The 17890-nt window shown below is 50.1% G+C and overlaps 1 protein-coding gene across 2 annotated transcripts in view; it reads left to right on the top strand.

The window, feature by feature from the left end:
- LOC116967079 (protein shisa-9-like) overlaps window positions 1–17890 on the top strand; it is a 97752-nt gene that overhangs the window by 1116 nt on the left and 78746 nt on the right. For both annotated transcript variants that reach the window (XM_033013556.1, XM_033013555.1), the window contains exon 2: window positions 6457–7245. In XM_033013556.1, coding sequence (XP_032869447.1) covers window positions 6719–7245 — 527 coding nt within the window. In that variant the 5' untranslated portion in view covers window positions 6457–6718. The remainder of the gene's footprint in view (window positions 1–6456; window positions 7246–17890) is intronic.

Genomic DNA, 17890 nt, shown 5'->3' with positions numbered 1-17890 from the left:
TACATAGAGATAGAGATAGAGATAGAGATAGAGATAGAGATAGAGATAGAGATAGAGATAGAGATAGAGATAGAGATAGAGAAAGAGAAAAAGGGAAAGGGAGGAAAGTGGGGCCACAAGGCATGAGGAGGGGAGTGAAGGAAAGAGCATCGCTCACACACCTCTTGAATGAAACAGTTCAGAAATACTTCTTAACCCTTTCGGCCGGGAGGTGAGGAGAAGCTCTGAGCCAGCACGGCATCTGTGGCTTTGACTCATTGGAGCGGCTCAGTAGGGGGGCCGTTCAGCCCGACACGACCGTGCTAGCCCACGGCACATCTTTCCTGCCCGTTCCCCCACAACCCCTCAGCCTTCGCCCCTCCCGGCCCCTCGTCCCCTCCACAGATGCCTCACAGACGGGGCCCCCAGGCAGCGCATTGCAGTTCGCAGCTCCCTGCACGGGGGGGGGGGGGGATGTTAGTGCAGGAAGGAACTGCAGATGCTGGTTAAAACCGTAGACACAAACCACTGGAGTAACTCAGCGGGACAGGCAGCATCTCTGGAGAGAAGGACGTTCCACAGGGGGAATGTTCCACCGCCTAGAATTTGGGTGTGATTGCCCGAGAGGGCTAGGGATAGGGAGGGAGAAGTTCCAACAGCTAATTGTTTAACGGCCGGCTTGGTGATCGGTGGTATTAATCCCACCGATGATCAGCCCAGTGCACCGTGTTAAACTGTGATTTAACATGAAGCTAGAGCGAGCTTTGAGCTTGTATGGAGTACAGATTGTTCCCTCAAGGCTAATGAGGACGTCCATGCCCAAAGCATTGACTGCAATTAATTACAGCAGATCAACAAGATGCTGGAATAATTGCATCATCCTGGCGTCAACTCTCCCAAATAGTCCACCCTGTATTCCAGCCCCCCTTCCCCTCCAGTCCACTGCCATTCCTCTCCCTGGCTGTCAGTTCCCCTCCCAGGTTCCTCCCTCTGGTTTGTGTCCCCGTCCCCCCCCCCCCCACCCTCTCCGCACTCATCCGGTGACCTGAGGCACGAGACTGGGCAAGGAGTGTGGCCGGCTGGCTGGGGTGTGGGAGGGACGGGGGCAACAGAGGCGGTGTTACCAACTACTCCCTGCCCCCTTCTTCTCCCTGCGTTTGAGGCAGCCGAAGTCCGCAGCAGGGTGATGCCATCCGGTTCGACATCGTAGGTGCCCGCCCTGTAAAGGGCGCTGAGCTCTCATCGGGTGACGGGGGTGTCCGGATAGAGGTCGGCGGTCAATGATGGCGCCGACCGATGGACGAGGACGGACCGCGTGGCAGTGAGGACGATGCCCGCTGCCGGGGGAAAGAGAAACATAGAATATAGGTGCCATTCAGCCCTTTGAGCCAGCACCACCATTTATCACAATCGTGGCTGATCATCCAAAATCAGTACCCCGTTCCTGCTTTTTCCCCATATCCCTTGATTCTGTTTCGGGCCGAGACGTCGGGTCTGAAGAAGAGTCTCGACCCGAAACGTCGCCTATTCCTTCTCTCCAGAGATGCTTCCTGTTCCGCTGAGTTACTCCAGCATTTTGTGTTCTCCCTTGATTCCCTTAGCCCGAAGAGCTATATCGAACTCTCTCTTGAAAACATCCAGTGAATTGGCCTCCACTGCCTTCTGTGGCAGAGAATTCCACAGATTCACAAGAAAACGTTTTTCCTCATCTCAGCCCTAAACGGCCTACTCCTTATTCTTACACTGTGACCCCTGGTTCTGAACTCACCCAACATCGGGAAAGTTTTTCCTTACATCTAGCCAGTCCAATCCCTTAAGAATGTTATATGTTTCTATAAGATAGCCTCTCATCCTTTTTAAATTCCAGCGAATACAAGGCCTGTCGTGCGTCGTGAGGGAGGGGATAGAACAATGGTGGTGGGTAGAACAATGGACGGGAGGGGGGGGTGTAGGACAATGGACAATGGGGATGTGGAGTGGGGGGGCCGCCATGAGGGGGGGGAAGAACAATGGTGGGAACCGGCGTGGTTGGAGGGGCATTTGTTACTTTGTAATCACCCTTTATTGGTGACCATTTGCATACCTTGGCAAGGTTTACATGCAAAGAATTTCACTGAGAACAAAACACATTGTGACAATGAAGTATTCTATCTATCCATCTATGACCTCCCACACCTCAGTGACCTTAACGATTCTGAAGGTGCTTCTGATATTTTTCATACTTAGCAGAGTGAGAAACATTTTCTTTTAACTGCAAAAAAAACCCCCCACAAATTGCTGGAGTAACTCAGCGGGTCAGGCAGCATCTCTGGAGAAAACGTTGGGTGACGTTTCGGGTCGAGACCCTTCGTCAGATTGAAAGTAGGGGGTGAGATTGTGGGGAGAACTGGAGGCCCATGATCAAACACCAGGATCAGTCAGGTACATGATTTGCCGCTGGCCCTGATTTGTCCTGGTCTTGTCTCGCTTCCAGCTCTCCCCCCACACCCTACTTTCAGTCTGAAGAAGCGTCCCGACCCGAAACGTCAGCCACCCATTTCCTCTGGAGATGCTACTCCATCTGCCAAGTCACTCCATCTTACTGAGTTACTCTATCTTTGATATCCACCCAGCATCTGCAGTTAAAAACATGGTCCATGAGAGCTTGAGGCATCACAGTAGGACAGCGGATAGAGTTGCTGCTTCACAGCGCCAGAGACCTGGGTTCCATCCCGTACATGGCTACTGACTATCCTGCGGTCCAGGTATAAGCTCGGGCGACCGTGTTTTTGTGGCTGCAGCACCTAGACTGTGGAACAGCATCCCTCTACCCATCAGAACTGCCCCCTCCATCAACTCCTTTAAGTCTAGACTTAAAACGCATTTCTACTCACGTTTTTGAGGTCCGCTGTATGTATGTATTTATGTATGTATTGTTAGATCTATGTACCACTGTATGTAGCATGTTAGTACCTGCACTAATGTAAAGCACCTTGGTCAACGAGAGTTGTTTTTAAATGTGCTATAGAAATATAATTGACTGACTTGCATAGAGTTTGTATGCTCTCCACCTGACCGAGTGGGTTTTCTCCGGGTGCTCCGGTTTCTTCCTACACTCCAAATACGTGCAGGTTTGTCAGTTAATTCATTTCTGTAAATTGTCCCTAGTGTGTAGGATAGGATAGTCCCTGGTGTACTGGTGATCATTGGTCTCTGGGGATCTGTGATAGCACTAGTGTACGGTACTTATTGGTCTCCAGGGAGTGTGTGGCCAAAGGCCCAGTTTACACCCCATATCTCTAAACTAAATCAAACTAAATATGCTTCCTTTATAAACACTTCAACTCCCCCTCCCATCCCCACACTGACCTTTCTATCATGGACCTCCTCCATTGTCAGAGTGAGGCCCAGCGCAAATTGTGGGAACAGCAACTCATATTTTGCTTGGGCAGCTTACACCCCAGCGGTATGAATATTGACTTCTCTAACTTCAAGTAACCCTTGCTTTCTCCCTCTCTCCATCCCTCCCCCTTCCCAGTTCTCCCACCAGTCTTACTGTCTCCGACTACATTTTATATCTAATTTGCTGTCACCTTCTCCCAGCTAACAATGATTTATTCTACATTTTCTTTGATCCACATCCCCTTTGCCCTGTTTTCACACCTTACACTTCCTTATCTATGTATCTCCATCTCCCCTGACATCAGTCTGAAGAAGGGTCTCGACCCGAAACGTCACCCATTCTTTCTCTCCAGAGATGCCGCCTGTCCCACTGAGTTACTCCAGCATTTTGTGCCTATCTTCGGTTGAAACCAGCATCTGCAGTTCCTTCCTACACGTAAATATGCTTCCTGTTGGGACAATTGCTTGAATGGTTTCATTAATGAACATATTGGTGATGAAGTGAGGAAGAAGGAAGGGGAAAAACAAGGCTATGTGAGGAAATTCGAGGTGAGAGGTCATGAGACAAGGAAAAGACATGGAACTGTACAGCACGGAAACAGGCCCTTCGGCCCACCTTGCCCATACCCACCAAGTTGGCATTCAAGGCTAGTCCCATTTGCCTGCATTTGGCCCATATCCCTTTAAATCCATCTTAACCCGATAAGTTTCCACATTTTAGTTTAGCGTAATGTAGAGATACAGCAGGGAATCAGGCCCTTCGGCCCACTGAGTCCGCACGGACCAGCGATCCCCGCACACTTACACTATCCTACACACACTAGGAACCATCTACAATTTCACCGAGCCAATTAGCGTACAAACCTGTACGTCTTTGGATTGTGGGAGGGAATCAGAGCTCCCAGAGAAAACCCACGCAGGTCACGGGGAGAACGTACAAACTCCGTACAGATAGTCGGGATCGAACCCTGGTCTCTGGCGCTGTGAGGCAGCAACTCTACCGCTGCTCTCCCGTGCCACCCCAAATTCTCTTAAAGTCGTAATTGTTTCAGCTTCATTAGCTTTATCTGACAGCTTATTCAAGATACACACTGCCCTTTGAATGTGAAAGTTGCCCCTTGTAAGCTTCCTCTTAAATCTCTCCCCTTTTACCTTAACCCTAAAGAATTATCTTAACGTCTGAAGAAGGGTCTCAACCCGAAACGTCACCAATTCCTTCGCTCCATAGATGCTGCCTCACCCGCTGAGTGTTTCCAGCATTTTTGTCTACCTTCGATTTTTCCAGCATCTGCAGTTCTTTCTTAAACATTTAACCCTAAGCCCTCTCGTTTAAGAACCTTCACCTCTGGAAAAAGACTGTGATTGTTCACTCTACCCACCCCACTCATAATCTTGTGCACTTCAATAAGGTCTCCAACGTTTCAAGAATAAAGTCCTAGCCTACCCACTCTCTCTCTATAACACAGGTTGAGGTCATATACTGGTGGGGAAAGGAACTGCAGATGCTGGTTTAAACCTAAGATAGACACAAAATGCTGGAGTAACTCAACGGTGAGAAGGAATGGGTGACGTTTAAGGTCGAGACTTTCCCCTCTCTCCATCCCTCCCCCTTCCCAGTTCTCTCTTACAAGCATCCAGAGAACCGCAATCTGAGGCAGAGAATTCCACACTCACAACTCTCTGTTTCCTCATCTCCGTTCCAAACGGCCGTTCTAAATGTTTCCTCATCCCCGTTCTAAATCCTGAAACGTCACCCATTCTTTCTCTCCAGAGACGCTGCCTGTTCCGCTGAGTTACTCCAGCATTTTGTGTCACATGCTGGTGAATCTCTTCAGCACCCTTTCCAGACTCGATAACATCCATCCTGTAGCTGGGCGACCAGAACTACACATTATACTCCCCACACCCAAAGGGTTGATAGCTCCGTGCAGTGGTCATGTGGAGAAACCCTGCTGCTTGCCTCAGTAGCACAGGGGCAAGAATAAGGGGTAAGCCATTTAGAACGGAGACAATGAAACACTTTTTCACACAGAGAGTTGTGAGTGTGGAATTCTCTGCCTCAGGAGGCGGGTTCTCTGGATGCTTTCAAGAGAGAGCTAGATAGGGCTCTTAAAGATAGCGGTGTCAGGGGATATGGGGAGAAGGCAGGAATGGGGTACTGATTGGGGATGATCAACCATGATCATATTGAATGGCAGTGCTGGCTCTAAGGGCCGAATGGCCTCCTCCTGCACCTATTGTCTATTGTCTGAACCCTGGGCCATGCCTGGCCTCCCCCAACCACGCTCGAACAGCAGTCAGGGAAGAATAAGTTGGGATAGATTTAAAGAGACCGAATTTTAGAGATACAGCGTGGAAACAGGCCCTTCAGCCCATCGATTCCGTGCTGACCAGCGATCCCCGTACACCAGCGCTATCCCACACATCAGGGACATTTTACCAATTTGGCCAAAGCCAAATTAACCTACAAACCTGCACGTCTGTGGAGTGTGGGAGGAAACCAGAGCACCCGGAGAAAACCCACGCAGGTCACGGGGAGAATGTACAAACTCCGTGCAGACAGCACCCGCAGTCGGGATTGAACCCGGGTCTCTGGCGCTGTGAGGCAGCAACTCTACCGCTGCGCCACCGTGCCGCTCTAAGGGGGATAGTATCATGGTGACGAGGTGGATGAGAGGCGTGCTGTCGGAGGTAGGTAGGCTGAATAGTCTGTTTATGTAAATGCTAAGTAACTCCACATAATCCTGTAATCATAAAATTAATCTATGGTCCCCAAGGGAAATCAAACCTTCCCCCCCTCACACGCACCTGCCCCGAGTTGTAAAGCAGCACTTGGCCCATATAACAGAGTGTTTATGTGTGAAGTCTCGTGTGCGGAGAGGAGAGGGGGAGAGGAGAATAGGCACACGTGAGAATTAAAATGGTACGACAAGCTTCAAACAGCTTTGAACCTGAAAATATATCAACGTGTCCAAAAACAATTGCGGTCCCATGCCTGAGTGTTCTTGGCTGTGATGAATGCTGTGGTAATGGCACTCTGCTTATTGAATATGACGGCAATATTTTATGGGCCTTTGTGTGTCCTGACTCTTGCAGGGTTCAGCCAATGATGTGAGTTACAGCCTCTGCCTCCAGCTCGTTACTACAGCAGATCCACAACTCTGGCAGCTGTCCAAGGCACCTCACTCGCACAAAGAGGAGAGGGCTTGCGGGCGGCGTTGGTGAGGGGTGGGCTCCAGGTTGTCTCTGCTGAGCCGTGCACCTCCCCCGGCCTTCCTCGGAGCCCCCGCGCTTCTCCCACGGAGGCCGTCGGCCGCTTTGCGCCCTGAGTTCTGCTCCTTCTCCAACCGGTCCCCGGATGAGAGTCCCCATGGAGTTGCGCTTGATGGCGGGACTGTGGAGTTCAGTCCTGACGGGGCAGGTGCTGATGTGGGCCGGCACGCACGGCGGCAAGGTGAAGCCGGCCGAGAATGTCACCAAGCCCTGGTACCCCGACTCGCCCCCAGGCTCCACGGAGACCCCCCTGAACTCGGACAGGTGCCGGGGCTACTACGACGTGATGGGCCAGTGGGACCCCCCGTTCAACTGCAACGCCGGCACCTACCTCTTCTGCTGCGGCACCTGCGGCTATCGCTTCTGCTGCGAGTTCCATCATGACCGGCTGGACCAGAGCACCTGCAGTAACTACGACACCCCCAACTGGGCCAACACCAGCAAGCCCCCCGTCAAGGTGGACGAGAACGTGGAGGACCCCGACAAGGACAAGACCAACATGATCGTCTACATCATCTGTGGGGTGGTGGCCATCATGGTGCTGGTGGGCATCTTCACCAAGCTGGGTCTGGAGAAGGCCAGGGGACCTCAGACAGAGATGAACATGTCCAGGTAGGATGTTTACCAAAGAACTGCGGATGCTGGAAAAATCGAAGGCGGACAAAAATGCTGGAGAAACTCAGCAAGTGAGGCAGCATCTATGGAGCGAAGGAATAGGCGACGTGAATATGTCACCTAGTCCTTCGCTCCATAGATGCTGCCTCACCCGCTGAGTTTCTCTAGCATTTTTGTCTATGTCCAGTTCGGAGCTCAGGACAGCTTTGCCCGTGTAATCAACATGTCGTTTAGTATTTAGAGACACGGCGTGGAAACAGGCCCTTCAGCCCATCGAGTCCGTGCTGGCCATCAATCACCCATATGCACTTAGGGTCTGAAGAAGGGTTTCGGCCCGAAACGTTGCCTATTTCCTTCACTCCATAGATGCTGCTGCACCCGCTGAGTTTCTCCAGCACTTTTGTCTACCTGCACTTAGGGCAATTTAGTTTACTTTAGAGATACAGTAGAAACAGGCCCTTCAGCCCACCTAGTTCTATGCTATCCCACTTTCTCACCCACTCCCTACACAATTGGGGTAATTTAGTTTGGAGACACAGTGCGGAAATAGGCCCTTCGGCCCACCGAGTCCATGCTGGCCACCTGTACACTAGTTCTATGATATCCCACTTTCTCACCCACTCCCTCCACACTTGGGGCAATTTAGTTTAGTTTGGGGAAACAGCGCGGAAACAGGCCCTTCGCCCCACCCTGTCCGCACCGACCAGCGATTCCCGTACACAAGCACTCCGCTACACACTAGGGACAATTTTACAATTCATTCAACCTACACACCTGCACGTCTTTGGGATGTGGGAGGGAAACCGGAGCACCCGGAGAAAGCCCACGTGGTCACAGGGAGAACGTGCAAACTCCGCACAGACAGCACCCGTGGTCAGGATCGAACCCAGATCTCTGGTGCTGTGAGGCAGCAGCTCTACCCGCTGCGCCACCCTGGAGTCCTCTCGGCCACCTGTCTCTCGTATTATTACAACGACTAAAACACATTTAAACCGCCACATACACATAGGAAGAGTTGAAGGGTTTAGATGTTTTATTGTCACATGTACCGAGGTACAGAGAAAAACTTTGCTCTCCACTCAAGTCAGATAATACTTTACATAAATACAATCAAACCAAAGTCAAGTACAACAGGGAGAGAGAAGGAAAGTGCAGCGTAGGTTTACAAGGTTAATTCTCGGGATGGCGGGACTGTCATATGATGAGAGAGTTGTGCAGGTGGGCTTGTACACTCTGGAGTTTAGAAGGATGAAAGGGCATCTTATTGAAACATATAAGATTATTGAGGGTTTGGACACGCTAGAGGCAGGAAACATGTTCCCGATGTTGGGGGAGTCCAGAACCAGGGGCCACAGTTTAAGAATAAGGAGTAAGCCATTTAGAACGGAGACGAGGACACACTTTTTCTCACAGAGAGTGGAATTGTAGTAGAGTGTGTGGAATTATCTGCCTCAGAGGACGGTGGAGGCAGGTTATCTGGATGCTTTCTTTCTTTTAAAATCTTTTTATTATTTTTTTCCAAAAAAAAGCAAAAATAAAACATAAAAAACAAAGCAAAAAGAATAATGATAAACATAACAATGATATTGATACATAGGGATCAGGATTACATTAATAACAGGTATAACCTAATATGAGGCCAGTGTCAAAATACACAATGAATATAGACCTCCCGGTCTCTATGTAAGTATAGTTAAATCTTTAAAAGGAAACTTATGAATGTAAATGAAAAATGAAAAAGAAAAAAGGAAGAAGAAAAACCCAAAACCTCCCTAAATTAAAGAAAAAAAAAGAAAAATTGATAATAATAAAATATGAATAAAAATATAATAGATAAAAAAACAAAGCAAAGCAAAACCGAATCTGAACTGAGAATTTCAACAATTTAAGTCTGTTTGTCGTCAAGTCCGTTCCACCCTATAGAGTTAAAATAATTTTTATAATGGTTAAAGAGGGTGGATGCTTTCAAGAGAGAGCTAGATAGGGCTCTTAAAAATAGCGGGGTCAGGGGATATGGGGAGACGGCAGGAACGGGGTACTGATTGGGGATGATCAGCCATGATCACATTGAATGGTGGTGCTGGCTCGAAGGGACGTATGGCCTACTCCTGCACCTATTGTCTATTGAAAGATACAGAGTGCAGAATATAGTTCTCAGCTTTGTAGCGCACCAGTTCAGGCCCATGTCCACAATCGAGCAGAGCTGAAATGGACTGTATGCTGGCTAATGGAAGGGAGTTCAGAAGCCAGGTAACAGAGGGGAAGAAGCTGTTCCTGAGTCTGGTGGTGCGTGCCTTCATCTTTCTTTCGAGCTTGAGGGATATGAGCTGAACACAGTCAGGCAGCAGGCATCCTGATCAGCACGGCCGAGTTGGGCCGAAGGGCCTTTTTCCGTGCTGTGTGATTCATTGCAGCTGGGACCGAACAACGAGAAAACAAGCGGGCTGGGGCCACAGGTGTAGGGTCAGTGCTACTGAATCCATCTCCTTCTAACCTCGAGTATGAATGGGAATTGGATGTGTAAACATGTCATGTAGTAATTGCCAGTGTATTGGTGTGTGGCTAAACTCACCATTTATAGAGCGGAGACTGTGAATTTATAATCAGAAGTGCTGGCAGGAATTGCACGCAGAGATACAGCTTTTGCATATAACTGTACATGCCTGTAGGTAGAATGAAAAGTCCATATGTTTTTCTCCAGCCATGGATATTTAGGATAGGCATGTTTGTATTGCGATCTGCGTATGACCAGAATACATTTCCCACGTGGAGACCATCCACCGTCTGAAGGCAACTCATCATTTTGATGGTGTCAAGCTGGAAAGGGTGCAAGGAAGATTTACGAGGATGTTGTCAGGACTCGAGGGCCTGAGCTACAGGGCGAGGTTGACTCTATTCCTTGCAGCGCAGGAGAATAAGGGGTGATCATACAGAGGTGTACAAATTCATGAGAGGAATAGATCGGGTAGACGCACAGAGTCTCTTGTCTAGAGTAGGGGAATCGCGAAACAGAGGACATAGGTTTAAGGTGAGGGGGGGGGGAGATTTAATAGGAACCTGAGGGGTAGCTTTTTTGCGCAAAGGGTGGTGGGTGTATGGAACGAGCTACTGGAGGAGGTAGTTAAGGCAGAGACTATCGCGATACGATACGATAGAACTTTATTTATCCCGGGAGGGAAATTGATCTGCCAACATTCATAAAAACACCAAATACATCAAACATGAAATTAAATTGACAAGTGGAAAGGATTGGGGATGTGCTAATATTGCGGGGGGGGAGTCTACCCCACGACAGAAGGGGGAGGAGTTGTACAGTTTGATAGCCACAGGGAAGAAGGATCTCCTGTGGCGTTCTGTGCTGCATCTTGGTGGAACCCGTCTGTTGCTGAAGGTGCTCCTCGGGTTGACCAGTGCATCAGTCTGCCTCGAGCAGATCCCAGTGACCAGTTCATCCAGTGGCAATATGTGACAAGACAAGGCATCACAGCATTAAGTACACAGCAACAGACCATTCACCATCACACAATCATGCAAAACAGAAGGAGACCATTTTGTTCATCAATCCGGGACTTGAAAGTGACACCAAATCTGGTGACTATATATGTGTAACACAGAACTACAGATGCTGGTAAAATCGAAGGTAGACACAAATAGCTGGAGTAACTCAGCGGATGAGGCAGCATCTATGGAGAGAAAGAATGGGCGACGTTTCGGCTCGAGACCCGAATTCCTTCTCTCCTTAGATTCTGCCTCACCCGCTGAGTTACCGGCGGCCCGGAGCGGAGACTGCGGGACCCGGAGCTGGGGCGGCGGCCCGGAGCGGAGACTGCGGGACCCGGAGCTGGGGCAGCGGCCTGGAGCTGATGCTGTGGCGGGCCGTCTCGGCGTTCCGGCTTTCGGCGGCGGCGACATCACCACAGAGGTCCGCTGGACTGGAGGGCGGCATCTCCGGCCTGGATCGATTGCCTCAGCGCAGAGGGAGAACAAGGAGGGAAGAGACGGAGACTAAGACTTTGCCTCCATCACAGTGAGGATGTGCTTGGTGAACTCACTGTGGTGGATGTTTAATTTGTGTTTATTGTATGTTTTGTTTTTATTGGTTCTGTGTATGACTGCAGGCAACATAATTTCGTTCAGACCGAAAGGTCTGAATGACAATAAAGGAATCTAATCTAATCTAATCTAATCATTATGATCATGGCTGATCATCCAACTCAGTATCCTGTACCTGCCTTCTCTCCATACCCCCTATGCAGAACAATGTTGCCAACCCCTGCCCTAATGTGTAAGGAGTGGATGTTAATGCAGGATAGCATAGAACTGGTGTTCTATCTTTCGATGGCACGGCGGCGCAGCGGTAGAGTTGCTGCCTCACAGCGCCGGAGACCTGGGTTCAATCCGACTACGGGTGCTGTCTGTACGGAGTTTGTTTGTTCTCCCCGTGACCTGCGTGGGGTTTCTCCGAGATCTTCAGTTTCCTCCCATACTCCAAATTGTGTAGGAATTATAAATTGTCCCCAGTGTGTGTAGGATAGCGTTAGTGTGCGGGGATTGTCCCCAGTGTGTGTAGGATAGCGTTGGTGTGCGGGGATTGTCCCCAGTGTGTGTAGGATAGCGTTAGTGTGCGGGGATTGTCCCCAGTGTGTGTAGGATAGCGTTAGTGTGCGGGGATTGTCCCCAGTGTGTGTAGGATAGCGTTAGTGTGCGGGGATTGTCCCCAGTGTGTGTAGGATAGCGTTAGTGTGCGGGGATCGCTGGTCGGGTGGGCCGAAGGGCCTGTTTCCGTGCTGTATCTCTAAACTAAACTAAATTAGTGTGACCATGTGATCGATGGTCGGCGTGGACCGGACCATGCCACCTTCCAATTGATCAGTTTGTACCACTGAGCATTGCCACTAGCTCTGCTGATCAGACATGTGGCAACTGAGGAAATGATGAGAAGAGTAAAGTCACGGTGAGAATCAGACAAATATCACATGGAGCTTGGAATGATACGAGAGAAAGCGAAGATTGTGGCTGAGATATAATGGATGCATAGAGTGGTCTGCTCTATAATTATTATTGGTACAGAGTTTGATTGAGTGGGGCTTTAATATGGGCTGCAACCTGACTCATCTCTTGAATGACCAAAACGACTCAGCCTGCCGGAACCAATTCAACACTCTTGACCTGAACAGAAATAAACAGTGTAAGGAACCCGCTGTAATTATGTTTGATCTATACCCCTATACATCATATACTGTAAGCTGCCTCTGAAGCAGATGCCTTTATAACATCCCCTCATGTAGATAGATCACGGCCAGTTGTGTAAACTAAGCTGCCTTGTGCAGTGTTAGAAACATCGAAACATAGAAAATAGGTGCAGGAGTAGGCCATTCAGCCCTTCCAGCCTGCACCGCCATTCAATATGATCATGGCTGATCATCTAAAATCAGTACCCCGTTCCTGCTTTCTCCCCATATCCCTTGATCCCTTTAGCCCTAAGAGCTAAATCTTAAGGGCCTGTCCCACTGTACGAGGTAATTCAAGAGTTCTCCCGAGTTTTCCCCTGATTCAAACTCGGAGAATATCCGTAGTGGGTCCGTAGGAGTTCGTGGATGTCCCGTAGCGGCTCGCACGAGTAAAAAGTAACAATTTTTTTGATCACAAGTTTTTTTTTACTCGTGGACATTTTTCACAGTGTTGAAAAAACGTCACGAGTTTACTGGATTTCCCGAGTACCTACTGTTACTCGTACGAGCCGCTACAGGACATCCACAAACTCTTATGGACATTCTCCGAGTTCGAATCAGGAGAAACCTCGGGAGAACTCTTGAATTACCTCGTACAGTGGGACAGGCCCTTAACTCTCTCTTGAAAACATCCAGTGAATTGGCCTCCACTGCCTTCTGTGGCAGAGAATTCCACAGATTGGCTGAAAAAGGTTTTCCTCATCTCAGTCCTAATTGGCCTTTCCCTTATTCTTAAACTGTGACCCCTGGTTCTGGACTCCCCCAACATCGGGAACATTTTTCCTGCATCTAGCATGTCCAATCCTTTAAGAATTCGCTATGTTTCTATGTTGAAGGAATTTCAAGTTCCCGCTCAAAGGAACAGTTCATTGCATCACGGCTGAACTGCCCGACTCTAGTTCTGAGATTATTCCCGTTTTTGCTCTGGTCTCCTGTGCAAATAAAAAACAGCTGGAGTCACTCAGCGGGACAGGCAGCATCTCTGGAGAGAAGGAATGGGTGGCGTTTTGGGTCGAGGCCCTTCTTCAGACTGAGCCTCCAGCATTTTGTGTCTATCTTTGATGTAAACCAGCATCCGCAGTTACTTCCTACACAAAGTGCTGGAGGAGCTTAGCATTAGGCCAGGCAGCATCTCCGCAGCGCATAGATAGGTGAGCCAAAACGTTGCCTATCCATGTCCTCCACAGAAGCTGCTTGACCTCCTGAGTTGCTCCAGCACTTTGTGCTTTGCTCATGACTCCAGCATCTGCAGTCTCTAGTTTTTTTACTCTATCTGCTTTCACAAGTTCACAAGTTATAGGAGTAGAATTAGGCCATTCGGCCCATCGAGTCCACTCCGCCATCCAATCATGGCTGATCTCTGCCTCCTCATCGCATTTTCCTGCCTTCTCCCCATGACCCTTGACACCCGTTCTAATCAAGAATTTGTCTATCTCTGCCTTAAAAATATCCACTGACTTGGCCTCCACAGCCTTCTGTAAATTCCACTGATTAACTACCCTCTGACTAAAGAAGTCCCTCCTCACCTCTTTTCTAAAAGCGCACCCTTTAATTCTGAGGCTATGACCTCTGGTCCTAGACTCTCCCACCAATGGAAACATTCTTGCCTCATCCACTCTATGCTTTAAATCCTTTAATCATTTTCAATTCCTTGATTCAATTACCCATTAGCTCTTTAAAGCCACGGGAGTAGAGGCCAGGTCTGTGCAAGTATTAACTGTTTGTACGCCAGTATCCTTGCTAAATCGAATGTCTTTGTATTATCTTTCTGATGACTGGATAGCACGCAACAAAAGCTTTTCACTGTACCTCGGTAAACGTGACAATAAACTAAACTGAAATCTACCGAGTGTGTCCTCCGGGACAGATTAATCCGTCCTGTGATTCTGCACGGTGACGTGTTGCAGCAGGTAGTGCTGCTGCCCCATAGTTCCAATCACCCTGGTTCAATCCCGGCCTCAGCGGCAGTCTGTGTGGAGACCGACCTCCATCTTAGGACAGTGTGGGTTTCCTCCCGGTGCTCTAGGTTTCCCCCCCACATTTCACGGGCGAAAAGACAGTTTAATCGCGGTAAATCACCTCTCTCTGTCAGTAAGCGGCGGAGTCATCCGGCAGGGGTTTATGGGATTGCGAGGGTCAGCACGGTGGCGCAGCGGTAGAGTTGCTGCCTTGCAGCGCTAACAGCGCCCAGAGACCCGGGTTCGATCCTGACTACGGGTGCTTGCCTGTACGGAGTTTGTACGCTCTCCCCGCTATCTCCGAGAACTTCCGTTTCCTCCCACACTACAAAGACGCACAGGTTTGTAGGTTAATTAGCTTGGTATGAAATGTAAAAATTGTCCCAAGTGCAGGATAGTGTCAATGTGCGGAGATCGCTGGTCGGTACGGACTCGATGGGCCGAAGGGCATGCTTCTGCGCTGTGTTTCTAAAACTGAAACTAAAATTAATTGCAGGGGAGCGGCAGAGAGGAGCTGGGACAGATGTTGGGAACTGGTTTGGATTCAATGGACTGAATGGCCTCCCATGATAGTCATAGGGTCAAGTAGCACAGAAACATGCCCACCCTGTCTGTGCCGAACATCGGCTGGGTACCCTTCTATAATCTTCATCACTACCACTTGGCCTCCAGTGCCTTAGTGAATCAAGTGGGCATCCCGATACATAAATGTTGTGTGAGTCTCTGCCTCCAGCACGCCCTCAGGCCGTGTGCTCCAGATTCCAAACCCCCTCCGGGTGAAATTATTCCGCCTCAGAACCCTCTCACTCATTATTCCCTGCACTGTTACACATGCCCAGAGTGAAGAACACTGCAGCAGAGACTGACTAAAGGGCCTGTCACACTTCGCCGATTTTCTAGGTGACTAGGCTGTCGCCACAAGGTCACTGGGGTGTCGCCTGTATGGTCGTGAGTCGTCTCCTCAGTCGCCCAAATAGTCGTAGCGTTTTTCTGGACGCCGCTGGATTTTGAAATGATCAAAACCTTTCGGCGACAGTCGGCGACCGTGGGCTTGTCGTAGCTTGTCTTCTCCTGACGTAGATTGTCGTAGGTTGTCCTAGATTGTTGTAGGTTGTCGTAGGTTGTTGCCAGGTGCTGACTTCTGTGAATTCCATTGTCGTAGTCGCCGGTAGTCGCCTAAAGTGGGACAGGCCCTTAAGGCATTTCTTTCTACCCCAGAGATCAGCTCTTAGTTTGGTGATGGCTTCTATTGACAGTGTGTCTGAAGAGAGGTGCATACACTGTCTCCTTATCCCACCATCACACCCCCCGATCTGTCCCTTGCTCATTCACCCCACTCTGACCCCACCCCACCCCACTCCATTCTTGACTGGTACGGGTGTCAGGGGTTATGGGGAGAAGGCAGGAGAATGGGATTGTGAGGGGAGAGATAGATCAGCCATGATTGAATGGCGGAGTAGACGGAATGGCCGAAATCTGCTCCTGGAACCTATGAACTGGCTCCCTCGGCTTCGACGTTAGCTCTCCCAGCCCTGCCACGCTTTCCTCCGCCACTGGCCTCAGCGGAAGGGGCCGTTCCTGCCTCGCTGACCCCCATCCTCACCTCTCCACCCTCACCAAGGCAAGTAAACCACTCACGCCTTTGGTTCAGTTTAGAGATACAGCGTGGAAACAGGCCCTGTCGGCCCACCCCGCACATTAACACTATCCTACACACACCAGGGACAATTTGCCAATTAACCTACAAACCTGCAGGTCTTTGGAGTGTGGGAGAAAACCAGAGCACCCGGAGATACCCCATGCAGGTCACGGGGAGAACGGACAACCTCAGTACAGACAGCACCCGTAGTCAGGATCGAACCCGTATACTGGCCCTGTAAGGCAGAAACTGTACCGGTGCGTCACCGTGCAGCCCCTAACCACCTGCCCTCTCTGTTCTGCATCTCCCCAGCTTTACCAGCAGATATACCACCAGGGGGCGCCGCACGATGGCAGCCTCGCCAATCTGCCTTTTCGTCTTTTTGTTATTTTTAGTGTGTTTTTAAAGTTTGGTTTGTTTTATGTGGGGGGTGGGGGTGGGGGTGGGGGAGGGGGTCGAGGGAAACTGTTTTTCAATCTCTTACCTTGCCGGAGATGCAATTGTTTTCCGGATCGTATCTCCGGTTGCTCTGCGGCCTAACATCGTGGAGCTAGCGGCCTTGCTCGGGACTGAACCCCACCGTGGGGACGTGGACTTACCATCGGAGCCTGCGATCCCTTGCGTGGGATCGACGCTCCAACCGTGGCCTGCGGATTCCACCATCGAGGAGCTCGCAGTCTCGGGTGGAGACTGATGTCGGGAAACTCCAAAGTTGCAGGAGGTTCGACCAGCCCCGACCCGGGGTCAGATCGCCCGGCGCAGAGGAGCTGACATCCCCCCCGATGCAGGAGCTTGATCGCCCCGATGCGGAGGGCCCGACCGCCGGCTACGGGAGCCAAGATCGTCCCGTCAACAGAAGGCTCGAGTGCCCCGACCGCGGGAGAACAAAGAATGGAAGAGATTGAACTTGTTTTGCCTTCTATCACAGTGAGGAATGTGGGGGCATCACTGTGGTGGATGTTTATGTTAAAATGTATTTTGTGTGTTTTGTTGCTTTTTATTGGTATGACTGACTTGGCAAATGAAATTCCTCGTATGTTGCACAACATACTTGGCTAATAAACCATGATTATGATTATGATTATGCCCTGCAAGGTCTCGTGTGTGACCCATGACATTGGGCTTGGTGACCACTAATGGCTTCTGCTGCCCGCTCATTATTTATTGACCAGGAATGCGAGCTGTCACATCAGAGGAGCTGGTGGTCCATGGCAGGAGGTGAACTAGGCACCTGTCGCGTTGATGTGTGGCAGCCCATGTACGACCTTGGGCAACGTTACCCAGTGCCCTGTGGTGAAGCCGCAGTGTACACATACAGGGTCACGGGAATAACGTTCAGCGCAAGACAGTCCAGTCAAGTCCAATTAACGATAGCCCGGGGGCCTCAAATGAGGTAGCCCACTGCCTGAGCTGGGGTCATGCCAGTGCTGGGGCACCAGTGCCAGCTGTGCCACCCGCACACCGGGACTCGCAGACAGATGTTAACCGCATAAATCCCGTCCGTCCAGTCGACAAGAAGCGACAGTCAGCCGTACTTTTTGAGAAGGCTCCACTCCTTCAACATCTGCAGTAAGATGCTGCAGATGTTGTAACAATCGGTGGTAGCCAGTGCCATCTTCTTCACTGCCGTGTGCCGGGGCAGCAAGGCGCCAATAGGATCAACAAACTCATCAGGAAGGCTGGCTCCGTCCTGCAAGTGGAGTTGGAGTTGGATGGTCTTGGAGGGGAGAATGGTCCTCAAACTGCGGAGCATCCTGGACAATACAGCTCACCTTCTTCATGACACACTGGTCAACCTGAGGAGCACCTTCAGC

The sequence above is a fragment of the Amblyraja radiata genome, chromosome 38, assembly GCF_010909765.2.
Source record: "Amblyraja radiata isolate CabotCenter1 chromosome 38, sAmbRad1.1.pri, whole genome shotgun sequence".
Taxonomy (NCBI): domain Eukaryota; kingdom Metazoa; phylum Chordata; class Chondrichthyes; order Rajiformes; family Rajidae; genus Amblyraja; species Amblyraja radiata.
This window is presented reverse-complemented; position numbering and strand designations above follow the sequence as displayed.